The following is a 27,500-nucleotide window of genomic DNA, read 5'->3' as shown; positions in this document are numbered from 1 at the left end:
GAATTCTCAGGTTTTATTTCTAATCTGGACTTTACTGGAACTGTTAAGCTGCTTTGACATAATCTACATTGTTAAAAGCGCTATGTAGATAAACATCAATTGAATTGAATGTGTGGATGTTTTAAGAAATCTTGCAACTGTAGATTTTTTTAGACTCTTGTAGTTGTAGATTGTAGTTGCAGAGAACTGAACCAAAACAGGTTGCACACACAAGACACAAATTAATAGATTATTAACCACTGACAAGGTTGTTGAGTGATTAAATGACAGTTTGGTTTATTTGATGAATTATATGATGACGGAGACCTTCAGTTTGAAATGATTGGAATGAAAAAGAAATCATGCACCACAAAATGAAAATGGTCTTCATGGTCTTTGTTAAAATATCTTCACTTGTGTGTCAAAATTAATGAAAGTCATGTGTTTTGGAATGGCATGGGGTTGAGTTAATAAATGCAGTTTTCAGTTTTGGGTGAACAGACCCTTTAATTGACCTAGGCAATACATCATTCTATTACAAAATATTGACACCATTTCATTTCAAGGTTATTATTTACTGCTATTCATTTGTCTTGGGGGTAAGCGATAATATTGTGTATGGTAATTACTTTTTAAAATAATGTATTAATTGACATTTTTGATTGTCAAGTCTCTGTTAAATTATCTTGAGAATTCATAATCAATTCACTATGTGCTGAGGCTTTTTGAAGTGCAGTTTGTGTGACCCTACAATATAAGTCAAGAGTGTAATGTGATATTGATTTTATTCAACCGTTCACAATTGAACTGATTCATTGACTTCTGCTGCGTCTGAAGTAGGGTTGTCATGGTAACAAGTTTTCAGTATTTTGGTGAAAATGCACAGTTCTCTGAACCAATTTTGCTGCCAAGGCTTAATAAATAAACAAAACATACTAATTTAACAACACACTATTCTTATTAATGAAGTTGAAGAACATTTCAACTGTTTAAAAGATTATTTAGGTAATTTTTTACACAGCTAATAAACAGCAAACATCATTTGGGTGTATTTTATTGCAGTTTACTGCCATTTGTATGGATGTGTATATAAGTACGCCCACTGCTAGATTATGGGAAATTCATAATCCAAGAAGAATGATTATCAGCGGGCCATATGACCAAAATGCTTTGGAGATCTTTTTTTTCCATGCAAATAAGGTTGCTATTACACCTATACATTTCAAAGATCGTTCAGTTACACAATTCTTAATACTGAAGCAGAATGAAACAAAATAAAAACAAGCTAATAAAAACCTTACTTTCATGTCTGGAGTTAAACGGATATTATATTAAACTTAGTTTTAGTCTATATTAAACATTAATACAAATGAAACAAACTGTGCTTTAAGCATTTTTCACTGTAAGAATTAAACTTTTTAAAATGTATTTCTTATTGAAGCTACAAAAGTTTTTGTCCTGGTCTGTTTTTCTTTATTTAATAATGATAAAAAACAGTCGGCAGCAGGAATATAGTGTACTGTCACTTTAAGAGCTATGCAGTTTCATTTATGATTTCATTTTTACGTGGCGTTTTATTCTCAACTTGCTATGTTCAGTTATGTGACCTTATTAAATTTAACCTTGCACATTATCAAAAATGATTGCATTTGCCACCATTATATGTTATTATGTGATATTTTGTGTGACAAATATCATTATTATGATACAAATAATTATTCATGCAACCTCTCTCAAGGAGGTACAATCTGTGATATTTATACTACATTGGGATTGCTAAAATTTTCTTACATGAAATCTGTAAATTTCACCATTTTATAATTGTCATGTGACCCACAACTTTCTGTTAAGCCACTTCACGGTCATTCACCAAATTGTATGTTCAAGTCAGAATTAGGCCTGTCGATATGAACTGGGATATCGTTTCAGCATTAATATGGAAATGTAACGATTTGCAATAGTCATATAGCAGCATATGCAATGTTGAGTCTGGATTATAATTGATCTTTTGCATTAGTTTTTGAGACCTGTGAATGTGTGAGAATTTTAAAAGAAATTGTACCGTTTGTAACTTTAAGTATTCATTTTATTGAGTTATTTATAAAACGAAGACTATGCAGTATTGTTTTACTCAGTTACTGTATACCTGAATACTGTTAGACTCCTCGGAAAACAATAAAACACTGTTTATTTCATTTATCTACACTTGTAGATTATTGTATTTTATGCAGACACTTTGCTACAGAACCATACCAATCAGTCTTTGTACAATCAAAATTATAAATTATTTCCAAATAGACATATTCAAGTCTGTTGAAATAATTGCTATATATATATATATATATATATATATATATATATATATATATATATATATATATATATATATATATATATATATATATATATATAGCAGAACAACAAAATTTCGCAGTGTCAGATTTTTCCAATATCGTGCAGCCCTAGTCAGATTGCATTTATGCATACTTTTAAATGACTACCATGAATTCAGAAAGACTTTTTTTAAAACTATTTAGTAGAGCTCCATGATATTGGAGAAGATTGTGATTGCGATATTTAGTTTTTCTATAATATATATTGCCGTATGTATAATGTTTGCCAGATAGCTATTTGGAAATGATTCCATAATTCTGGATTGAATATTCATAAAATGAAAGATAAAAGTGAAATATACAGTGTTTTATGGTTTTCTGGGGAGTCTAACAGTATTCAGATAATGAAATTGAAAAATCTGTTGTGAAATAACACTACAGTCTTCATTGTATGTGTAATCCACTCCAATACAATCCATCTTTACTAAAGCTACAAACAGCACAGTTGATTGTGCCTGAATACTTTAAACTCTTGTGCCTGAGGGCTTACATAGAGACTCGCAGGCCTTAAAAATACCAGCAAATGATACACTTTTACTCGATTCGTTAAACTCTGCAGTGACATCATATTTCTCATGTGTTCTAAACTGTGGTTGTTGATCAACTATAATACTAACATTGCACATTTTGTCATGTGACTATTGCAGATGCGCACATTGCGATATCAATGCTGAAACTATATATTGTGCAGCTTTACTATATAGTATGGAAGCATGTGATATTGCATTGTTTATAAATGAATCCGCTATTTTGAACAAATCATTTGAATGAAACTTGATGAAAAGGACAGGAACTTGCTGATGAACTAGTTAATGATTTTAGTATTTTGTTTTAAATATATTTATGAGACACTTAAACTAGTCAAGGTCCTAGCACAAAAACACTTTTAATATAATTATTTTGATTATTATTATCAGAACATCTATACTTTTTCCAACAGAAATACATTTCGCATGGTCAAAAACATTGCATTTTTGTCTCCCCACAGAGTGTCTTTTAATAAAAATTAAATTGGCACGCGATGCACCATGGAGGAGGCCCACCAAATGTGCAGAGGAACCTTCAGAGATCCAAGTCCTTCACTGGGTCTGAGGCAGAAGACCAACAACAGCAGCAATCACAGCAGCCACAACAACAACAGCAGCAGCAGCCTGTTCCGGTTACCCAGCAACAGTCTGCAAACGCCAATCTCCCACAGTCACCGGTGACATCTTTTGCTCCCTCAGCAAGTCCCTCTGCCCCACAGTCTCCCAATTATCAAATTATCATGAGCCGGAGTCCAGTCACAGGCCAGAATATGAACATCACTTTACAGAATGTGGGTCCAATGGTTACTGGGAACCAGCAGATCACCCTCACCTCTCTGCCTCTCCAGAGCCCAGCGTCCCCCGGCTTTCAACACCAGCCCCAACAGTGGAGATTTGAGCCTGGCTCTTCATCTTACATCCAGGTGACATCACCTTTACCCCAGACCATGCAACCTCAAAGCCCCACCCAGCACAGTCCAGTCCCCCTACAAGCTGTGCCCAGGACCACTGCTCCTGGGTCAGCCTTGGGGGTGTGTGCTCAAAGCCCGACACGATTTGTGGAAGCAAACATAATGGTTAGGCAAATAAATTTGAGCAGCCCACCCGGAAGTGGTCATTTTGTATACCAGGATGGAGCAGGATTGGCAACAGGAACTGTTCATCTGACCTCACCTGGTACGCCAGGGGCTGTCAGAGAAAGACGCCTCTCCCAGCCACACTCTCAACCTGGGAGCACCGTACACCATAAGGCCTCGCATAGTCCTGTTCCAACTTTGGGCAGCCCTGGACCAATCACCACCTCCAACCTGCCTCCTCAGATCAGTAGCATCATCCAAGGCCAACTAGCCCGACCCTCCATGTTTGAGAAGACAAGTCAAAGTGTGGTCGGTGTGGGAAACTCTGCAGCAGCTACTTTTGGGGTCCCGTCCACCATTCCTCCCTCCAGCCCATCCAGGAGTAACTCTTCCCAAGGCCTTTCCAGCCAATCTCTGACCCCCACCAGCATGAAGAAGATGCAGCCAAAGAAGCTGGAGGAAATTGCTCCCTCAAACCCTGAGGTGGCGCAGTTGAGGAAGCAGTGTCTGGAGCATCATGGGAAAAAGATGGAGGGTCTGAAGGAGGTGTTTAAGGAGTACCTGATCGAGCTGTTCTTTCTGCAGCATCTGCAAGGGAACATGATGGATTACATTGCCTTTAAGAAAAAGCCTTGTGTTCCTCTCTTCACCTACCTGAGGCAAAACGATCTGGATCTTGAAGATGAAGAGGAGGAAGAAGAACAGTCTGAGGTCATCAACGATGAGGTAAAAGAGCTTGTCTTTGTTTACAGGGCAGTGATAATTGTCCAAGTTTATACAAACTGCTGTCGAGTCATCCAGGTGGATGCTTGAAGCTACGGTCACACTGGGCTTTGTGTGTGCGAAATTCTGTCGTACGGCGCTGCAAAAAGGGGCGGGATTAAACAAGATGATTAGACATTTAAAAAAGCGAGTGATTGCTCCATGTTTTAAATTTCTGTCCAGAGAGGTCGTATTTTGATCCTCGATTGGTCTCACGCAGTCAAGTGATGCGATTTCGCAGGTCAGAGTTCACCAAGCTTGAACTTTGCACCGCAGCAACATGTGAAACTTGACGCATGACCCCGCATTTCCGGTCTGACGCATTCGGGTGCGTATGAATGGAAGTCTATGGGAAGTAAAGTCAAGTGTGACCGCAGCTTAACACTGGTGGTGGATGAGGAGATTCCCCCAAAACTAAAGTGTGTTGAGTGTCCAGAAAAGCGCTATATAAATGTAAGGAATTACTATGATTGATTTGCGGCTGGTCCCACATCAACAATCATCGATAAACAAATCAGAAGGATCCAAACCTTCAATAAATAGCCCGGTTTGTTTTACTTCCATTATTTTTGTTTTGAAAGACGTCACCCCATCTCCCTATTTCCTCTTTTACCAGGGGGAGCTCTCGTGACCTTCCTGATCTCAGACACCCTTCTATGCTTATATGACCAGGAGGGAGCCCTGGGCTCAGGTACCTCCGAGCTCAGGGTTCTCTCCCGGGGCAGCATGCCAAAACTGCAACTAGTATCAAGTAATAATTAAGTGTGAACTCGTAAATGAGTTTTACCTGGGCATACCTGTCAACATTGGGATATAAAAAATAAGGGATAATTATTATCATGTGTATATGTCTGTTCAAACACGCACCAAAAAAAATGAAGGGAATCCCGCCCTTTTTATATTTATTTCAAAGTATTTTCTTGCCTAAATAAAATGAAAGCACAATATAGATTCACAAGAGCAAGGTACGTTCCATGGTCGTTCGGCGTTATGGGTTGTATATAGGGAGCTCTTAAATGTTTATTGGCATCCTTCTCAGAAAGATTAAAAATACAGGAATATATCTTTATGGGATGATGGCGAGATAGAATTGTAAAATACAGGGGAATCCTGGGAGAAACAGAGGGTTGATGGGTATGGCAGAGGGTGAAATGTGCCCTGCTATTATTAGAACTATTATATTATGACATTAGAAATGTATTTTTTTCCCTGAATGGGTTTCTGTTTGCTCTAGGTATGGCTAGAGGCCATAAATTTGATATTAGGTACGATATCAGAATGTAATACTTTGGTATTGATACTACATCGAGACCATAGGCGACAAATAACCAGCCTCAAAACTTATGTGAGTTGAAAAATATAATAATTGAAGTACAATTTAACTTTTTTTTATATTTGTAAAAAAATATTTAGTAATCTGAATAATTATTTAATCAAATAGTTCTGAATCACTGGTTGGCTTACCTAATGAATTACATTCTGATTTCATCTGTTTGATTCATCACTTCAATCTGTTGTGAAGTTACTGGTTTTAACAGTAAAAACACTTCAGGCGAACATGTGAAATACTAAATTGAGCAAAATTATTATATCGATTTGTTTGAAATATAATAGGTATCGGTATTTTTCCAGTAGCAGTATACTGCACATCCCTAGTTTGCACAAATTGTCTTGAACTATGATGTGAAGCTGTGTGCACTTCTGTTCTTTTCTGAACTGAACTTCTGAAATTACTTCCATGTTGTTTAAATACAATATCTCTAAGGGCTTGACCATCTATTGTATATTTTTGAATTTTTAAATGTCTGTTATTACATTTCATTACAAAATTGACTCAAAAGTTTTTGGGGAATCCCACCACATGACATTCTACAACCTGAACTGATCGTACATTCTCATAACGAGGCAAAATGAGGATGATTGATGGCAGGTTCTGTATAGGGAACTCTTAGTCTCTGTTTCGTTCGGAGACATCAAGATGTATTTTCTGTGGCTTTGTATCTTTCATCTGTTTCTATGACAACCTCTCAGGTGAAAGTAGTGACTGGAAAGGATGGACAGACAGTGACTCCGGTTGCTATAGCTACACAACTCCCACCCAACGTGTCTGCAGCGTTCTCGACTCAGCAGCAGTTCCAGGTGATGGAGGATTCCTTACTGGGAATGTGAAGGAAAATTCATTCAGCTCTATTTCTGATGTTTTTAACGCTCAGCATGATAGTACTTTGATTATGTGCTTTGAGAGAGTAGTGTCAATAGACTTAATCAGGCAAGGTCTTACTTAAGGTTACCAGAACTGTTTTTGCTTTGTGTGAGTGAGACTCTCACTTTGGTTTGTTTTTGCGTCTCACAGACTCATGCCGGGGTGGCAAGTGGCAGCATCTCTAACCCTGTGGACATGGAGGCTTTCAAACGGCAGCAGGCCATGGCACAAGCAGGTATGGCGATGTTGACGCAGGGCAAAGGTGGAGGTCTGTTTTGTTTTGGTTTCTTTTTTTTGTTTTGTTTCTTTATTTCCCCCCTCCTTTTTCCGTTTGCTGTTCTTTGTTTCTTTTCCCCACTTCCAATTCGCTTCTGCTTACTCAGTATTCCAGCATCTTTTCCCAGCTCTGTGTTTGAAGCCTGTTATCCAGAAAACGGGGGAGTGGAGCTTCCCAAAAGCTACCTGCTGGTGTGCAGACATCATTGCCATGTGCCGAGTGCTATTCTTTTGTTTTGTTTTGTTGTTGTTCTTTTAGTTTCTCCTGTTCTTTATCTCATTCTGAATGGCAGGGAGGTTTTTGCGTTTTGAGGGTATTGTGTGTTTTGCATCCCAGATCAGGCTAAGAGGTCCCGGATGGAAGTGGGTCGGCATGGGATGATATTCCAACACCCCGCTGTAACTCCTTTAGGATCTCCCGGCGTTCCCCTCCAGCAGCTCATGCCGACAGCGCAAGGTAGGAGCGCCGCTGCGTCTCGGGCCATGTCCGTTACTCAATGCTGCTGGAGGTCAGGGTTCATTCCAGAGTTCCCAAAGTTGATCCCACCTTTTTCCAAGCATCATCTACCAGCTGTGATCCACTTGTTGGGAATCCATTCAGGCTTTAGTCCTCATCTCAAAATCTTTCTTTAACCATCAGAAGAACAGCTGGGCAGAAGATACAGCTGAAGATCAGTTTGGAAGACATCACATGTTCATTTTTTTATGATTTCAGCCATTCACCTCATCCGTTTACGTTGTTCTTCGCCATAATGGCATATCTGGTTCCATCAATGGCTCATCAGACGATGAGCCCCAAACTGTCTTCTCTACTGGGACGTCCTCTTTCACATAGTGTTTGTTTGTTTTTTACCCTTTAGTTCTGTGCTTTTGTAGTAGTTGGCATCTCCTCTCCTGATCCTACAAAGCTCCGTCTTCACTTCCCTCAGCTCACTGCACTCATCGTGGAATCTCAATGCATTTTCAGTCTTGGTTCCCCTCATGTAGCGAGTTATTTTCATTTCTGCGTGTTTTATTGTCACCATATATTTTCAGTTCCCATCTTCAGTTTCCATAACATGTCTTTTATGATGCTGATAGTGAGGAGCCGAAAGGAATGGTCTTAGAAACAAACCTCAGAAACTCCGGATTTAAAAAAATGGCCAAAGTTTTTGTCTCATGATGAAATGTTAAAAGAGGAAGATGCTTAGTGTTTACAGCTGGGCTTTACCTTCTTCTGTGCTTGTCTTCCCTTGTCATTCCTCTGCTTTGCTGTTGTGTAGCTCAAGTATTACCGCAGATGTTCCAGCTTCATTTCCTGCTTCATGCATGTTCATGAAATGTGTCAGTGCTTCAGTTTTGTGTTCATTTCCTTTATGTGCCTCTTGTTCTTTTGAGTTTCTCTCCTATTTTCTTCTTCTTTTTTTATATTCCTGTTTTCTTTGTTTCTTGATTGTTTCTTTTTTATATATATCTAGACTTTTCACTTCTGGATAGTTCAGTTGTAATGCATGATTAGTTTTGTTCTTCATAGTTGTATTCTTAAGCATTGAATGAGATATTTTAATTTTCACATTTACGAGTTCTAATTTTCATTCATTAGAACATGTAAATCTTCCTTAATTTCTGTTATGTAGTCATTGTGACATGAACGGTATTTTTCATTAATGTTCCCTTTTCTCCAGCATTGTGTAACACATTGCTGGTTACTCATAACATCATATCATAAAAAGTTTAGTTGGAACATATAGCAGGTAAAATCATGGCTGATATGGTACATTTATGGATATTAGAAACAAAGATATTAAACAGTGCAATGTTTCTCTTTATGATTACTAGATGTATTAATTACCATATTGTACTATACTGTATTTAAGTGATAAATTAAATCCTGAAAGAATTATTTAAAACAAACAAATAAAAAAATATAGAAACTTTGTGTTATATATTTATTATGACATTTAAAAACATTTATGCAATGTGTAATTTATTCCTTTTTAAGGGAAGAAATAATTTTTTTAAAAAAACAAGCATCCAATATACTTGGATATCAGATGCCAAATGCAACGATTTGGCACTTCAAGGTGCTTAGAAATATTTACAAACATTTGCACCATTGCAACAAGTCACTTTGTTGATGTACTGAACTAAGACAATATATTGTGTTTCCAATTCTATTTTCTTTTCCTATGGAACTCTTCCTTCCCCACCACCCATATCCCTCTGTCCTTCTATCTTTCTCCTCTTTCTGTTCTCTTCATCTTCTCCCTTATAACAGGAGGCATGCCCCCCACCCCACAAACAGTCCAAATTGGTGGGCAGAAACAGAACCAACAGCAATATGACCCATCCAAAGGTCCCCCTGTCCAGAACGCTGCCAGCCTTCACACGCCACCTCCACAGCTTCCAGGCCGCCTTCCTCAGGCAGGCCTGCCTCTCTCTTTGACCCAGGGACAGGCCATGGTGGTGGATCAGCAGGCTGCGGTAACTGGAGGACAGCTCCAATTGAAGGTGCAGGGTGCCGGGGCTGTCCTGGCTTCAGTCAATCCACATGCACAGCTGCAGGCCCAGCTTCAGCAGATGCAGTCAGGACTTCACCTACAGATACAGCAGCAACAGCACATGCAGCAATCTGTCATGCAACCCGGACAGGCAGTGAGTATGAATGCTAAAATATTTGAGATGCGTGTTGAGAAACCTCACAAATCACATTGAAACATTGAGTGTTTTCATGTGTTATAATAATTTGATTATTTCCACACTGAAAAAAAATGATTCAAAGATGATTCCTTGGGTTTACTCAATTTTTTTACGTTAAGTGGTTGTAAACAATTTATTTGGGCTGAATTTAAACAAACAAATTAAGTTGAACATTATCAAATTTAATTTGTTTGTTTAAATTCAACACAAATAAATTGTTTGCAACAGTTTTGCATGCAACACTTTTTTTCAGTGCAGTAAAGATATATTTCAGACAGGGTATTTGCGGGGTCTTAGAATGTCTTAAATTTCAAAAGCAAAATTTTAGGCCTTACAGTGTTAAATTCACTAAAATATTGTCTTGTAGGTCTTAAATCATTTTAAACAGGTTTTAATTTTCCTTTGTTTATTTAAAGCTACCCAATTGATACCCACACATCCAGTCACCAACAGCGCATCTCAAAACTGTTCATAACTAATATTATAATGTATGTTGTGCATACATTTAGCTTTTAAAGAGTTTATGTTGAAAAAAATTTGGATGTGTGTATACAAATAAGGTCTGCTTGTTTAACACATTATTTCAAATATGTGGCTAAAAAATCACTAATTAGATTTATTTTTCTGGGCCATTTAAAAAATCCTTAGCGTTTATTCCTTTATAAGTCTGTAATTTCATTCTTCATGGTCTTAAAAAAAAGGTCTTAATGTCTTAAATTTAATTTGTCGAAACCTGCAGGAACCTTGTCAGCCAAAAAAAAATCTCTTCAGCCTCGACTTGCTCTAAACCTGGTTATGTTCTTTTTTTCTGATGAACACAAAATATTTTTTATTTCATTATTTTATTGACTTTCACGGTATTTTCTTTTCTACTATGGATGTATGGATGCTTGAATGCTACAATGGAAGTTGTGGAATCAAATTTGTTTACGTTATTCAAGCAAACCTCCTCACTGCCATTAGCATAAAATGTCCATTATTCTGATTACTTGTTTAGAGACGTGGTTCTTTTCCTGCTACTGTTTGCATACTCCACTGCACAGATGATGAACTCACAAACAGTAGGCATGCTGTTTCAGTCTGCTCGTTTTGAATGTAAAACACATTTCTCTGGAGAAATAGGAAGGTTATTCTGTGCAGTAATGAACAATGTAATGCTGCTGTAAAACTATCACTTTTTTGCACTAGCCCTGGATTAAATTATGATAGAATTTAGCGATCCATGTAAACAATCTTTGAAAAAAAAAAAAAGTGTCTGTCTTGTTTGAAAAAGCTTCTGCTGACTATGAAAGTAATCATAAAATGAGTTAAGTCTTTATGAACACACAACAATAATAATTTCTCTATTTATATCTTCACTGAATTATTTTAGATTTATTTATATTTTAAATGTTGGATTATTAGGGCTTTAAAATCTTTAGGTCTTCTAGGTTTAGGAAACCCAATAGGTAAATAAATCAGAAATACAGAAGAATCACAATATTCACAGAGTTATCATGAATATGTTGTGACCGTTCACAATGTCTCTCAGCGCTATTCTCAGAAGTAGGTGTTTTTACAGTTTAGCTCTCCCTCTTTTTCAGACTGTCACACTGGTGCGTCCTGGAGCAGAAACTTCCCAGCCTGCCCAGCGCTTGATGTCCAACTCTCTTTCCAATCCTGTCATCTCTTCTGTTCCTCTCACATCCCCATCCTCTCTCCCCTCCCCACTCACCTCTGCCCCAGTCCGTACCCCCAGTAACGGCCCCAGCCTCTCTCCAGTGGCCCAGTCCAAACTTACTGCCACAAATGGCACCATCGGGCTGAAACTGTCCAGCCTGGGTCAGAGCTCGATTGGACAGAACTCACAGGAAAGCTCTCAGGACAAGCAAGCAGAACAAGCCAAGCTGGTGAGATGACAACAAGTCCTTACATATATGCAGCATCCACTAAAAATACATTTTGTAGTAAGATTTCCCTTTAAATATCTTGGATAAGATTGTCACATATCATTTTAGGAGAGCCATGTACATCAGCGTATCGCAGAGCTTAGAAAAGAGGGTCAGTGGTCAGCTAGCAGATTGCCCAAGCTGCAGGAGTCCTGCAGGCCCAAATCCCATTGGGATTACCTACTGGAAGAAATGCAGTGGATGGCTGCTGACTTTGCTCAGGAAAGGCGCTGGAAGATGGCTGCGGCCAAAAAGGTGAGAAGACTTTCATTTAATCTTTGATATTAGAAATGGGTCTAATTAAATTTTAATTGTGCCAATGGCTTTGCACTCTTCTTTCATGCACATTGATCCATTTAGCCACGTGTTAGCATCAGATGTAGTTCTTCATCAGCAGACTTTGATTGTGAGTTGAATTCCATCTGTGTCTGTAGCTTGTGCGCACATGTGCACGTTACCATGCTGAACAGAAAAAGATGGAGGAACGTGAGAAGAAAGAGGAGGAGATGAGACTGCGGCACATCGCCAGCACCATCGCTCAAGGGGTTGACTACTTCTGGTCCAATATTGAACAGGTATATTTACATACATATTTATATTAGTGGTTGAACTAGATTTTTGGAAGTCAACTTTTATGTTATCAAAGTCAGGTCAATGTCGATTAGTCGCTATGGATGTCATCAATAAAGCGCAAAAATCCCACAATTTGCTGTTTATTGGCAGGAAATATATACACATGCAATTTGACAGCTTATTGCAAAAGCAATGCAACATTACCAACGACTAATTTTAGTGCAAAACAAATGTATTGTCAACGCTTTCATTTTGTTAATAATGCACCAATGCGGTCAGCACATTGATCACTGCAGGTTCATGTAAGAATGTAACAATAACATATTTTAGTGCAGAAGTAATGCATATGTTGTCAGCACACAGATTCATGTGAAGTTATTTCATCACAAAATAATGCACGAAAGATAAAAGCTAGGTTATAACGTTATGTATAGTGTGTATGATAGTGTGTGCTAGAAAGCTACTTAAAATCCTGTTTAAGTCGGGTGTTTTTTGCAGTTACCGCTCATCGTGGTTATTAGAAATCCCCTCACTGCACATCTTCACCACGTTCACCAGGATGATGTTTGCCATGCCTCCACGGCTGCGCACTACATGCTTTCTGTGCACTTCACGGTTCATTCACAAAATATGTCACAGAATCTACGCTTTGCAGAGGACGACAGCCAATCCCTTGACTTTTCATCATAGCGTAAACGTGATTGGCTGTCACATCTACTCTAGGGTATTTGCATGGAGCGACCTAACTGCCATCTGCTTTACGATTTAAAGTTCACATGAATCTTTCTCGTAAGAAAAAAATATTTTAAAATTACTTTAAATAATCCGAGGACAGTATTATTCAGTGAACCTACCTTCGTATGTAAAGCCATCATGTAGTTCAGGTCAAACTGCCTGAACTGTACAGTGCGTCTAGTCGATGTCGATCAAAAAGCATCACAGCAGAGCATTAAAGTTGACTATTCAGTGCATCTGCAACCCCTTTGTATATGTATTTATAAAAAAAAAATGTAATATGTATTCAGGTATAGAAAAATAAATGTGTGTGTATATATGTGTATATATATATATGTGTATGTATGTGTATATATATATGTATAGCAGGAGGAACGACGGACACAGGAAACCCAACCGTCAAATATTCGTCCCACAGCAGTCCCTCAGGAGTCGCGGGCTTCTTCAGCGTTCTTCGTTACATTACCACACAAGACCGAATACAGTATACTATACGAATTCATCACATGGCCTAACGTTACCATACTTGCGCTGTACAGTTTTTCTTGCCGCTGATGAAGCCCGCGACTCCTGAGGGACTGCTGTGGGACGAATATTCCTTCGTTCCTCCTGCTGTTCCAATGTAGTAGCTGCTTCTCTTAAAAGCTGGCTTACCGTTTTGTCCATTTTATTCCTTTTAATAAACGTAACAGTAACCTTAGTAACTCTCGCTGTCAAAACCCGGCTTTGCGGCTTCTCCCCTCGAGCTGTGGAAACACTCGACGTCACTTAAATACGCCCCTCCCACTAATTACCATAGGCTTTGCATACAGGTTGACGTTGAAAATGAAATCGTAAATGAAAACTGAAATGAAAAAGTGTCAATAAAAGGAAAGCTTAAATTTACATTTTAATTTTAATTTTGTCACTATTATAGCGTGAACATTAATAACATGCTTTGTAAAAATTGTGTTTGCATTTTATTTTTCAGTTTGGCTTTTCATTTTGATATTGGCAGTCTTGACGCGGAAATGCAGTGAAAATTAAATCTTAAATTGGAAACTTTATTTTAATGATCAATTTGACAGGGACGATGTGTTGTCAAAGTGAAAATGAAAATGAAAATTAAATAATTTCATTTCGATTTCAATTTTGGCAGATATTTTGCGAACGGTGTTTTGAAATGAAATTGTTAATCTGATTTTCATTTTCATTTCAAATGTTTATTTGATTTATTTAAAATTGGCAGGATTTACCTTCCGTACACTCATACTTAAACAATTGCTGCCATAGCATTGTTGTTGTTTTATTGTTATTTTAATTGAGTTAGTGAAAACTTTTTTTATAGTATTACTCAAAAATAATAGTGCTGACATTCTCTGTGTTGGGACAAAATGAAAGCAAAAAAACAAACAAGCTTCAAGGCCCTAATTTGGGTTCATTTCCTTTTGCCCAATGTGGATCAACACTGTCTACACAAAGAAGTGCTTTAGGTACTTGAATTAAATGAGCAATCACCTTTAGCTTTATCTCCTTACAGTGATAAATTCTTCTATTTATGGAAGTTTTTGATAATTCATCAAAGGTGAACTGGCAATTTCTTTCCTTTTTTTAACCACAGGTTGTTGAAATCAAGCTGCGTTTTGAGATCTATGACAAACAAAAAAAAGTTCTCTGCTTGCAGAAGGCTTCAAGTAAAGGTGAGATTGAGAAATGACAGCTATATGACCTGTCTGACTTTCAGTGTTTATTAATTTAGAAGAGATTTTATATTTGTTACAGGCCAGTGTGCTAAATCGGGCCAGTTATCTGATAAAGAGAGTAAACGGGTAAGATCTTCTCCATGAGTTCTGCAAGATGCATCATTTGGGCAGGTGTCCACCAAAGTGGTTAATACAGCTTAAAATGTCAAAGCTGCTTTACTGAGTTTATTATTCTCAAACGCAATTTTAAAAACGCTGAGAATGCGATGAAATAGACACTCAGCACCTTGTCTTACTGTCGGTGGTTTAAAAATCAGTACTGTCATTGAAATCAACTTAAAAATCTGCTTGCCTCTGGAAATTCTGCTTTGGTGGACACACAGCTTTATCACTGCTTCACTCACATTCCAATCATTGTCCAACATGATCTTCAAGTGTCTTTTTATTCTCCTTTGATCAGGAGACTGGTCCATCTCGCAAGAGGAAGTCAAGCACCTCGCTGTCAGATGTGGAGGGTACATACTGCATTAACACAGATTTAGCAGACAGCTCTGCTCTGAGTGTGTGCTCATCTGATTGCTCTGCTGTTATTTTACAGTTGAAGATGAGGAAAGTACAATAGAGGAGCAGGAGGCTACTGAGGCTGCAGCAGATCAGAAGGCAGAGCTGGCAGAACTAACAAAAGAAGGTTTGTGTGTGTGGAGTGTTAGATGTTTTATTCTGTTAAACAAAATCCATATTGAACAACCACCATTATAAGCTGTGTCTTTGTTCTGAAGCTGAAGTGCCATTGGATGATCTGGTGAAGCAGTACGCTGGTGCTTACGCTGAGGGCTTTGAGTGGCCACAGCCTTCCAGCCAGAGTGAGGATGAAGACCGAGAAGAAGCTGAAGGTTTGTGTATATCTGATGCTTAATGAACCAAAGGGTTTTAATTGTTCAGACATGTCAAACGCGAGACCTGAAATACATTAGTGGTGCACTGATACATCAATCCATTAGATTTATTTTTTATATCTGCATCGGCAAATAAAAGTTTGTGGCTGATGAGTTTAACATTCTGCTTTTAGACAAGCCGCTCAGATGTGCATCCAGCACCAATAGTAAAATGACCAGTCCTCATTCACTTTCTAACTCGATCCTATGTTGTGGTATACACTCACTGGCCACTTTATCAGGTACACCTTACTAGTACCAGAATGGACCTCCTTTTGCCTTCAGAACTGCGTTAATCCTTCGTGGCATAGATTCAACAAGGTACTGGAAATATTCCTCAGAGATTTTGGTCCATATTGACATATAGCATCACAAAGTTGCTGCAGATTTGTTGGTAGCACATCCATAATGAGAATCTCCTGGTCCACCACATCCCAAAGGTGCTTTATTGGATTGAGTCTGGTGACTGTGGAGGCCGTTTTGTGTACAGTGAACTCATTGTCATGTTCAAGTAACCAGTCTGAGATGATTCGTGCTTTATGACATGGTGCGCTATCCTACTGGAAGTAGCCATCAGAAGATGGGTACACTGTGCTCATAAAGGGGTGAACATGGTCAGCAACAATACTCGGGTAGGCTGTGGTGTTGACACAATGCTCAGTTGGTCGTAATTGGCTATTCTCCTCTGACCTCTGGCATCAAAAAGGCATTTGCGCCCACAGAACTACCACTCACTGGATATTTTCTAATTTTTGCACCATTCTTTGTAAACCCTAGAGACAGTTGTGCATGAAAATCCCAGTAGATCAGCAGTTTCTGAAACACTCAGACCAGCCCATCTGGCACCAACAACCATGCCACGTTTAAAGTCACTTAAATCACATTTCTTCTCCACTCTGATGCTCAGTTTGAACTGCAGCAGATTGTCTTGACCATGTCTACATGAGTTGCTGCCATGTGATTGGCTGATTTTACGTTAATGAGCAGTTAGACTTGTGTACCTGATAAAGTGGCCGGTGAGTGTATACAATAATCTGCATGCAGCAAATTCTCATTCAAAAGTACATGAGACATTGAGCCGCAGTTCAGTAGCAGCTACAGAGGGAGACATCTATGTAATTTAAACAAAAATAAAACCTTGTTTACCTCACAATGATCTGATATTGTATGTGTCGGCCATTAAAAATTCTATGTCAAATATTAAAATACAAAATAAAGAATTCAGATAAATCAGTACCTTTGGTCGTGTATTTATCTGATTTTGCAGTAGTGTTTTTTTAAATGTGTTTTTATGCTATTCTCTGTTCAGACACGAACACTCCGTTGGACAGTCCGCATGATGCAGTACTGATAGACTCTTTGCTGAGTATGGATCAGTACCGTGGGGCTGAGCGGACAACTTCAGGTCCGGATGGGAAACCCACAAAAGACATCGCAGAAGTTGCAGCAGCAACAGACCTGATTTTACCCAAAGGCAGCGCCAGGATTACGCTGACTGTGAGTAACTAATATTAAAGATTCAGTTGTTCATTCCCAATGTCTGATGACTCATTGTCTCTCTTCTCTCAGAATCGTTCCTCTCCTCCCTCTCTTCTGCATGGATCTCTGAGAGAGTACCAGCAGGTCGGGGTGGAGTGGTTGGCAAGCCTCCATCGCAAAAACCTCAACGGCATCCTGGCAGATGAAACTGGCCTTGGCAAGACTGTACAGACTGTGGCTTACTTTGCCCACTTGGCCTGCAACCAGGGTACCACAAACACTTTAAATGCTTTCTTTTATAGAGAAAATAAAGTGGTTTCTTCTCAAGGTGGCATGATTTTGTTTATTTAATTTTAAGTATAAAATGCAACACATTCTTGTGTCTCTGGGTGTTGCAGGTATATGGGGGCCACATTTAGTTGTGGTGCGGACTTGTAAGCTGCTGAACTGGGAAATGGAGTTCAAACGCTGGTGTCCCGGATTGAAGATACTCCTGTACCTTGGTAGTAGAAGACAACGCAAATATAAGAGATTGGTATGATGCAGAACAAGACTAGGGCAAAAACTGATTGTGATTATTTTTATGCACTTTGAAAACAATCTCTCTCAGCGACTCAACTTCATTTGGAAATTATTCTGTATTTGTGTAGTTGACTAGATTTGCATTAAATATGTGACTTTGTATGGGTCAATATTATCGATTTTTCATTTTGGTTAATATTCTAAAACTCATTCTCTAACAGGAACAATAAAGGGGTGCAAAGTCCCACACTCAGATTTAAAGCCACTAATAAAAGGCTATATTCTTAACAAATGGCAAGCAGAATGGGATTCTTTTTGAAATCTAGCCTGAAATGGGAAGAAAATCCAACTTTTTTTTTTTAACTCAAGACATGATGAGATTTTTTTTACATAAGATGTCATATTGGACACGAGACTCATACATGGACATTTACTCAAAGGAGAAAACCCCCCAAAATGTCAATATTGCATTAGCAACCAAACTATTAAACATTCTTGTGGAATGCCCTATTTTTAATATTGTGAGAGAATGATTTTTATCTGGAGAGACTTTAAATGAAATATTTTTAAATGTGAATTCTTCCAAAATTTTACAATTTTTATCAAAAGTAAACCTTAAACTGGTTTAGATTTTTATCTTGTATAATATTACTAATATTATTTATGTATTGTCTTATGTATTATTTATTGCTTTTGATGAGTTTTAATTGTTGAAATATGTTTTTTAATTATGGAAAGATAATATTTATAAAAATGTTTTAAACTTGATGTTTTTTTTTTTTTTGACATGACAGCTAGAGAAGCTGATATGGCAAAAAACTCAAACCTCTCTCTCTAAAAATCATTATTAAGATGATGTCTAAGAGGATATGTAGTAAATGTCCTACTGTAAATATAGCAAAGCTCAACTTTTGATTAGTAATATGTATTTCTAAGAGCTTTGTTTAGACAGCTTTAAAGATGATTTTCCTTAATATTAGATTTTTTAAATTATCAGATTAATTTTTTTTTTTAAATAGTTGTATCTTGATCAAATATTGACATATCATAAGTATATACAGTTGGAAGGCTTATGTATTCAGCTTTCAGTGGATGTCTGTCTTTCAAAAACTTTACACTTATGAGTGATTTTATAGTCCATGGTCACATATAATAAGCAAAATATAGTGCTTTGTTTGCTATGGCTTTCTAATAGTAGTCTAACAATAGAGCACATTTGCAGAGTTTTTTTTAAGAATTAGGTGTTAACAGTTGTAAAAGATTGTTTTTTTTTTTTTTAAACTAGGAAAGATACGTAAAATGTTTAATAATGGGGTTCCTATTGATTTGGTGAACTATTTTTAAATGGTGAGGTATCAACATTCATGTAGTACTAGGAGTTGGGCTTTTTAATATTTGTTTATTTAAATTTAGTGCAATTACGTGGAACAAATTTCCAAAATCGATCAAGGAAATAAGACAGACTTAATGACGTTCAAAAAAGCGATCAAAAGATGGTTGAGGATAGTTAGTTTGCATGGTGGATGTTGTTTTTTTATTTTATTTTTATATATGTTATTGTATTGTGAATACTTTTGTTCCTGTTTTAAAATGTGGAGGTAGTGTTTTTTTTTTTTTTATGCAATAACTGTACCATTTTTGTACCATACTTTGTTTTTTTTAAGAGCGAGGACTACAATGGAAACAAGCCCAGGGCTTTGTGTTTTTATCCTCGACAGTTTTATTTCAAAATGTGTGGCAAACGTGTATTTTTGTACAGTTTGTCTAAAATCTGTCAAGTAAAAATTCAATTTAGTAGTCTTAAAATATTCACCCAAGTGTGAAAGACCTGTATTTGTTAATGATACAAACATTATAGTTTCTTATGCTTGAATACTATAAGATTAAACTAGTTTACTAATCACATGAGCTTGATTACCAAGTATTATCCTGACTACTGAAATAATATATTGTGCTATCATGATATATTATCTGTCTAGCTGTTGTTTTAGCCTTGCAGTTAGATTTAGCATGAGATGATGATAATAACAAAGTACTTTTCAAATCAATCATTTAAATCCTAAATGATTATGCAGATTACTTTTTTGTCTGTTCTCACTTTTCTACTGTTGTCTATTGTGTGCAGAGGTGGTGCGAGCCCAACAGCTTCCATGTGTGTGTGACTTCATACAAGCTCCTGCTTAAAGATCAGTCTCATTTCTTGAGGCGGCGCTGGAAACATCTGGTACTGGATGAGATACAGCTCATCAAGAACATGACCGAGAAACACTGGGAGACTATCTTCAACATAAAGAGGTTAGGAAATGCATCAACATTTTTTTTATGCATTATCTAATAGTGGTGTAAAGGATCACTAATCTCACGGTTCGGATGACATTATAGTTTTCTAGTCATGGAAAGGACCATTTTTTGGATCAGCCAAAAAGGGTAGGAGACAAATGGTATTTGCTTTTCACTTATTACAAAAACAGTACTGCAAGAAACTTGGTTTTAACAAACAGAACTTAAATTTTATTAAAAATAAAATGAATAAATAATCAGCTGAAAAAAAAAAGTAAATTATTCAGTACTGTGAAAAATTCACTGTTACTACTACTGTTGCTGATAACGCTAAATGTATAAAGTGTATATTTAGTATAAAATGTATATTTAACTGTAAATTTAGTCTCATTTTCAATAAATGACTCAGTTATTCCCTCATGAAACAAGTTTCATTGCTAGATGGATCATTTTTGAAGAATTATTCAGTGGCATATTTTTGATGGCTGGTTGTAAAAATTATGGAATTGCTGCCTGCAACTTTAATTTTTGAGCATCAAATTAAATGCATATGGCAATGATTTTAATCTTTACCATAAACGTCAGTGGTTTCATCTAAATTATAAACTGTTATCCAAGTACTTCTGTGTTATTAGACTTCATAACGAACTCAAACGACTAAAGACTGAATCTCTTTGGATTAATAAACATATGCAAATCACCATCATTTATAATTTGTTGCGTGTGTGTTAAGATCCGGATCTTTTAATGATTAATCATGCAGCTTACACTGAATGCATTAATGCAGGCTAAACAAGTAGTGACCGTAAACGCATAAGAAACCCACCACATCCCGAATAACCTACCACAACTTCTTCCAACATCATTATTTTTTACAATTAAGCCTAAATGCTTATCTTATGATATTTATGTTTTCAAGATTTTAGCATTTTTTTAATTTATTTTTTGTGTGTGTAAAGTTCACTGTATTTAATAGATTTTAAGAACTTTTTGTTAGGGATGCACAATAAATTAAAACCATAGTTAGTGTTAATTTTTTTCATTTAGTGCCTTTATTTTTTAACTGGATCTTTTTTGTTGGGGGAAAACTTGGAAACATTGAAGGTCTGAAACCGCTTTTGGGGAAACTTGAAGTAGAAACAATGAAATAACAGATTTTTAACCTGTCATGTTTTAAGATTGTTGGCTTGAATTAGCTTGTTGCTAGTATGTTTTAACTCATGGCTAACATGTTGCTGGGATGTTTCTACCATGTTTAACATTGTTTTAGCTCAGTTTTAACATAATTCTAGAACATTTGGCACATTGTTAACATGCTTATAACTTGACAGTGTTCTAGACCTAATTACTTGTTGCTGTCAAGTTTTTAAATGTAATTAGCACATTGCTGAATGAATTGTTTCTAACATGTTTTCTCACATAACTAGCAATTGGTTTGTTTCTGGCAAGTTTAGTTAACATTGATGGCATAGCTTAACACATTTACAACATGTTTTTGGAATAGTTAGCATGAGTGTGCAAATCACAGTTATGCTACTTGTGCATCCCTTCTTCAAAATACTTAAAGGTAAATATTTAAATGATTATTTTGTTTTCTGTTGTTGTCTCATTAGTCAGCAGAGGATCCTCCTAATCAACACACCTCTACAAAATACTCTGAAAGAGTTATGGACAATGATCCACTTCCTCCTGCCAGGAATCACTCACCCATACCTCAACTTCCCCATCAAACCCGGCACCGATCAGAACCAGGACTACTGCCACAAGCTGGTCATCAGGCTGCACAGGGTTGGTGCTCCTGGTCACTTTCTCCATAGATCATTGACTTTATGTTCGAGCACCACAGTCATAGTTGTGTTTCTTCCTCTACTTTGTAGATGATCCAGCCCTTCATCCTGCGCCGTTCCAAGAGAGATGTAGAAAAGCAAATGCCTAAGAAGTATGAGCACATTCTCAAGTGCCGTCTATCAAAGAGGCAGAAGAGCATGTATGAGGACATCCTCATTCAGCCCAGGTCAGTTCCAAACGCCAAATACATCTCAGCCAACTCTTCTCCACTTCATCAGTTTTGAGTGCTTCTTTGCTTTTCTACTGCCCTCTAGTGCACAGGAGGCATTGAAGACGGGACATTTTGTCAGAGTCCTAGAGGTTCTTATGCAGCTGCAGAAGATCTGCAACCATCCAGACCTGATTCAGCCCAGAGACACACACAACTCTTATGTATGCCAGCCACTGCAATATAACACCCCTTCATTACTGCTCAACGCCCTGCAGCAGGACCAGTGGAAGGTAAGCAGAAGAGATAAACGGACAGACTGTGGAAAATGAGATATATTTGCTGACTGACAGGTCATTTTCTTTCTTTCCCAGACCGTAGATTTGTCACTGTTTGACCTGATCAATAATGAAGGGAAATTGACCCGTTATGAAGCGGAGGAGGCTCTGCCAAAAATCAGAATGACCAAACAGCTGATTGAAGAGATCTATAATGCACGTGACCCACCGGCAAGACCCAGACCATGCAAGATCAAACCTATGAGGTGTCCATTCATTGAACACATGCACACTCATAACATCATAAAACAATGTATTTAAATGAGACGGACCACTCAATACATTGCTTAAACGTCCCGTGAAGTGCTTTGAAATGTGCATTTTTTTAAATTCGATCTTTGACGTAATCTAAGCTGAAAAATGTAGACCGGTTAGGACATGGAGTAGCTCTTCCCTGTTTAATAAAATCAGCCAATAGCATTTAGTTTTATCACAGCTCTGCCAGTAAGAGCAGTTCAGCTCAAGCACATCATATGAAAAGCGTTTTAAAGGGGACTGGACTTGTCAGATGCTAGAGAGTATTTGATTGGTCAAGATTTGAGGTAAGTGTAGTATGTAGTATGAGGTGGTGTGAAAATAGGGCGCCTGCATTGTGCAAAGTCATGCATTTATACCTCTACAATAACTTCCGAAATGCTAGCTGGCAGTGCGTTTTTATGTTCCTCTGTGTCGAGTTTCTTTGTGGGTGTTTTGTTTTTTCGCAACACTACAAGTAGATAAAATTCCCTCGTTCAGAGGCGGGAACCAGCGGACATGCAACAACTTAAATCATAAGGTAAACACAAAACAAAAGTTTTCATCTGGAGCTCCTTTATGGTACTCGACACTTGTAAACAAAGCACTGCCCACGCTCGCCAGTGCTACCAAGCCGACCAATAGTTAAGTAGTTAAGTTTTTTTGAGAGGTGCGTGTCTGCGTCAGTGACCACAAAGGCTATGTGTCCGCATAAAGGCTGGATTAGACTTAACGCATACGCTTGACATAAAAGTATAAATCAGCCTTTAGGTAGAGTTGACAAACCGCAAGCTTTGTATGTTTATATTTGTTTTATATCTTCTAAACACTAATTTTGTTACTTTTTTGGAGCACACTAGCTAATAGATATCCTTAAAACTAACAGGCTGAAATTATCATTTAAAATTATTTTAATTTCACGGGACCTCTAAGCCAATCCTGCAGAATAATGTCGTTATGAAACTCGTTATGTCGTTATAAAAACATGATGTAAATGGTTATCTGTTACTTTGGAATTGGAATGTTTTCTGATAAACGGACTGTTAAAGTTAGTGATGTTTAGAATGAACATATTATGAGATTTGTATGATTGTATGATGAATAATGACGGTGATACTGACTGTTATGTTTGTCATTTCAGGTTGTTCCTGCCTGTGCAGTATGGGACAAAGCCTGAGGGGCGTCTAGTGCCCATGACTAGCAGCACCACTCAAGCCCCTCGCACCACCACTGTTACCACTGCCCCAACCACCACTACCAACCCTGTTACTGCTGCTTCAAACACACAGCCCAGGGGCAAATCACCTCTGACCACAAGCACTTCTGCACAGGGTAAGACCATAACTTAAACGTGTTCCCACACCAAAACTTTTTTCCCACTCTTTCCAGATATTCTTGCTTGAATACTTATCTTTTACATTTAGCAGATGCTTTTATCCCAAGTGCCTTGCTCTGGTATTGAGAGTGAGGGTAGCTGTGGTATTGATGGTGGAAGAGAATGCATGCAAGGATTATGTTTTACAAAAATCTTGGTGTAATTAATTGATTAAACTTGTGGTTCAGAAGTGATGCTTTCTAAGGGCCTTATCATACATCATACAATAAGGTGCAAGACGTGCATTTTTTGTATCGGAATGTATATATATTTGTATATAGCATTATTGCACATCATCAGACTGGATATGTCTGTGTTAGAGGGAGGGCAAGTGAATGTTTTTATTACATGGACACAAATTTAATATAACACAAGACTTTTAAGTAAGTTTTGTTTTCATACTTTAAGGGACTTCAAGCTATTGCATAGCAACTTTCCACAACTTCTGCAAGCACCACAAACAAAAAAAGCAAGTGTGTAATATAACATTTGAGTGTATGTTCCAAAAAAATTAACATTTCTTTTAATTCTCCAGCCTCATTGGACTCTGATTGGTCCATCTGCACTTTTACCTAAGACTGCATGGTTAATCTAAGTAGATTATTTTTAATGCAAATTTTGTTAGTAAAGCCAGTTCTGTGATCAAAATTAATTGTAAAAATACAATATCTAGTAACATGTTTTTACTCTAATCGATGATTCCATAGTTTTGCTATTATTAGTCACATTAACTTAACAAAAGCAGTTAAACCTTTAAGCATTTCCTGGACTTCTCCTTCAGGGTTTATTTGGAGATTCTACATCAGAGCGCCCTCTGGCCTTCATCAGAGATTTAATATTGATCACATAACCATGCTTCCCTGACAAGATACGCTTAACAATCATTGCTTTGCTTAATCATAATCGCAATGTCATCTCAATTTACTGCCAAGCCCTTCTGTTACCTCCACCTCTTCTTTCTCAGCCTCCATAATCAACTGCTCATCAGGACCACTTTTAACCGGAGCCATTCCCAATCCCCCCTCTATCCCTCTCTCGGTTGGTGTGCCAGGGGTCACCACTATGCCTGCAGTGACCCCCCAGGCCCCTGCTCCTCTCCCCCTCCAACCCAGTTTGGTGTCTCAGAGGCTGGTGCTCAGCTCCCAGGCCCAGGCACGCTTGCCTAGTAAGTGGCCTGCTCATTGACGTCTGCAGATCGGCCCTCTCTGCGGCATTCTCTCCCTCGTGCACCTGAATGTTTCTTTCTTTTACATCCCTAAAAGCACAGCAGTAAATGACCTCGGTGAAGATCAGAGACTACAGTACGGCTCTGCTGAAGTGCACACATACAAATCTCCACCAGAAGCTACTAAAAATTTCAAGCTGTAATTTAACACCATATATATATATATATATCTGATTTGAAGTGTAAGTGACTATGATCTCAGCAGATGACCTACAGTTGTTTCTCTCCTCACCCCTTCGTAAGCAAGCATGAGCTCTCCAGATTTCTCTCTGGACTGCACTCATTGATGTTTGTCCTTAATGCCATTAATTTCCTTCCTACTTTTCATTTTTTTCTTCTGCAGTTTCATGACTAATCTCTTATTTTTCGTACAGTTCAGGCGACGGCTGAAGAAGCTTCTAATTTGAGTTTTCCTCCCAACCTTTTTCAGTGCAGCTTTTCTTTAGAACAGTTTATTTCCTTATTCTCCTGTGGGTGTAAAGAGCGTCATGCTTGTGGACGCTGCTTCCCATTTCCCATGTAACTACTGTTACATGGAAAACCTTTCAACGGAACAAGGATTTTGCATCCACTTTGTTTTGCTCCTCTAAATGTATCAGTCTGATTTCAGATCGTTTGTTTCAGCCCTCTTTTGTAAGATTTTGTTTGAGGATAAAAGGTCTTTAACACCCGTGCATGTCCCTTTCTGTGCTCACTCTAAAAAGCAAAGCTAATTAGTATTTTCTGTCACAGAGATCAATTGTCAGCCACTGTCATTTAATGGTAGTTTTTGTTCTCTGCTGAAAGGTGGAGATGTGGTGAAGGTTGCTCAGCTGGTTGGTCAGAGCCGGATCGCTCAGCCGGAGACTCCAGTGACCCTGCAGTTTCAGGGCAACAAGTTCACTTTGTCCCAGAGTCAGCTGCGTCAGCTCACCACCGGTCAACCCCTGCAGCTCCAAGGTACACTCGGTAATGTCCAGCCCATATTCATCTTCTCTCTGTCATTTCACCTCCATATATAGTCAGTTTTGTGCATTTATTTATTTATAGTGCTCATGTCTATAAATGTCTGCTTTAGGTAACATCCTGCAGATTGTGTCAGCTCCTGGACAGCCTCTTCTCAGGCCTCAGGGGCCACCTATGGTGATGCCTACTGTCCCCCAGGCTGTACCTGTGCAAAACTCCTCAGGCACGCCACCTCCTGCAACCTCCACACCACCACAAGGTGAGGCACTGCTCCATTCTGCAGCTGATTGTTATCTTCATGTGGGTTGGCCAAAAAGGTCGCCCCACCAATTATTTTTGAAAACTAGGACCAGCAATATTATTAATAAAATATATATTTTTTAAAATTACAAATAAAAACAATAATTAAAAAATGTAATTAATCTTTGCCCAGCACAATTTTTTGTATAATCACGTCCATAATAAAAGTTTGTTTTGATATATATTGCCTTGTTTCCACTGTATGGTTCAGTTCGGTACGGGTCACCTTAATCAGGCTTGTGTCTCCACTGCCAAATGGTGCCAATAGTAGCCTTTTTGTGGGCATTTGACGTCATTCTCGCTCGAGGAAATGTCAAAGGAAAGCTATACTGGTTGTTCACATATCATATACAAAACAGATGATGCTTTATACACATAAATAGGCCTACTTGTCTATAAATGTTCATTACTAACCTTTCTATGAACATGATTTAATTATAGCTGTAGATCAATGATAATGCAAAATAGCCTACTGTAACATCTGCGATTTATATAAAATAAAAAAATATATGAAAACATACCGAGCCGTACAGTCTCTGAAATGTTACCACTTACAAAAGAAAATACCCAAAACATACATTTAGGCTTTATTTGTGTTCATAAATGATACAAAACATATACAGTCAGCACAAACCTCTCGTTTTTATTCTTCACCAGCACATTTAAAACTAACATCTTGTTAAAGTAATTCAGAGTTCATAATTGTCAAAAATGTGATAATAATAATTGATCATGGCAGTTTGTTTGTGTTTTAGGTTGCTTAAAGAATCATTTGCTTCTGTTTTTTCGAGCTTCTTCTGTTTTATTGCACATTACTCTTGTTTCTGAAAGGATCAGATGTCAGTGTGCAATAATCACGCGCACGTTATTATCATCAGCTCAAGAAGTTCGTTATTTCAAGTATAGACACACGACGAGCATAAGCGAGTTCTGGTGAAAGTGAAACCACTCACGATTTTCGACGTTATCTTAAATAACAACAGGACACATGACAGATTTTGTTCTTTTTGGCTTTGTGGCTGTTCATCAAGATGACGACAAGGTGTGTTTTAGCTCAG

General features: G+C 37.8%; 1 protein-coding gene across 8 annotated transcripts in view; it reads left to right on the top strand.

The window, feature by feature from the left end:
- The window catches only part of ep400 (E1A binding protein p400), a 57,526-nt gene that overhangs the window by 1,633 nt on the left and 28,393 nt on the right, over positions 1 to 27,500 (top strand). For 4 of the 8 annotated variants that reach the window (XM_056463323.1, XM_056463324.1, XM_056463325.1 and 1 more), the window contains exons 2-25: positions 3,361 to 4,701; positions 6,769 to 6,876; positions 7,091 to 7,175; positions 9,474 to 9,850; positions 11,479 to 11,784; positions 11,893 to 12,078; positions 12,258 to 12,398; positions 14,732 to 14,810; positions 14,893 to 14,939; positions 15,274 to 15,328; positions 15,412 to 15,501; positions 15,593 to 15,706; positions 17,058 to 17,245; positions 17,318 to 17,495; positions 17,626 to 17,762; positions 19,875 to 20,044; positions 21,643 to 21,817; positions 21,907 to 22,043; positions 22,132 to 22,318; positions 22,400 to 22,569; positions 23,739 to 23,929; positions 24,937 to 25,137; positions 25,984 to 26,136; positions 26,255 to 26,401. In XM_056463323.1, coding sequence (XP_056319298.1) covers positions 3,394 to 4,701; positions 6,769 to 6,876; positions 7,091 to 7,175; positions 9,474 to 9,850; positions 11,479 to 11,784; positions 11,893 to 12,078; positions 12,258 to 12,398; positions 14,732 to 14,810; positions 14,893 to 14,939; positions 15,274 to 15,328; positions 15,412 to 15,501; positions 15,593 to 15,706; positions 17,058 to 17,245; positions 17,318 to 17,495; positions 17,626 to 17,762; positions 19,875 to 20,044; positions 21,643 to 21,817; positions 21,907 to 22,043; positions 22,132 to 22,318; positions 22,400 to 22,569; positions 23,739 to 23,929; positions 24,937 to 25,137; positions 25,984 to 26,136; positions 26,255 to 26,401 — 4,930 coding nt within the window. In that variant the 5' untranslated portion in view covers positions 3,361 to 3,393. Of the gene's footprint in view, positions 1 to 3,360; positions 4,702 to 6,768; positions 6,877 to 7,090; positions 7,176 to 9,473; positions 9,851 to 11,478; positions 11,785 to 11,892; positions 12,079 to 12,257; positions 12,399 to 14,731; positions 14,811 to 14,892; positions 14,940 to 15,273; positions 15,329 to 15,411; positions 15,502 to 15,592; positions 15,707 to 17,057; positions 17,246 to 17,317; positions 17,496 to 17,625; positions 17,763 to 19,874; positions 20,045 to 21,642; positions 21,818 to 21,906; positions 22,044 to 22,131; positions 22,319 to 22,399; positions 22,570 to 23,738; positions 23,930 to 24,936; positions 25,138 to 25,983; positions 26,146 to 26,254; positions 26,402 to 27,500 lie in introns of all 8 variants that reach the window. The other 4 variants (XM_056463328.1, XM_056463326.1, XM_056463321.1 and 1 more) reach the window with 3 other exon arrangements.

Source organism: Danio aesculapii, chromosome 8, assembly GCF_903798145.1.
Source record: "Danio aesculapii chromosome 8, fDanAes4.1, whole genome shotgun sequence".
NCBI classification, from domain to species: Eukaryota; Metazoa; Chordata; class Actinopteri; order Cypriniformes; family Danionidae; genus Danio; species Danio aesculapii.
The sequence above is the reverse complement of the archived record's forward strand: the minus strand, read 5'-3'. Positions and strand labels throughout refer to the sequence as shown.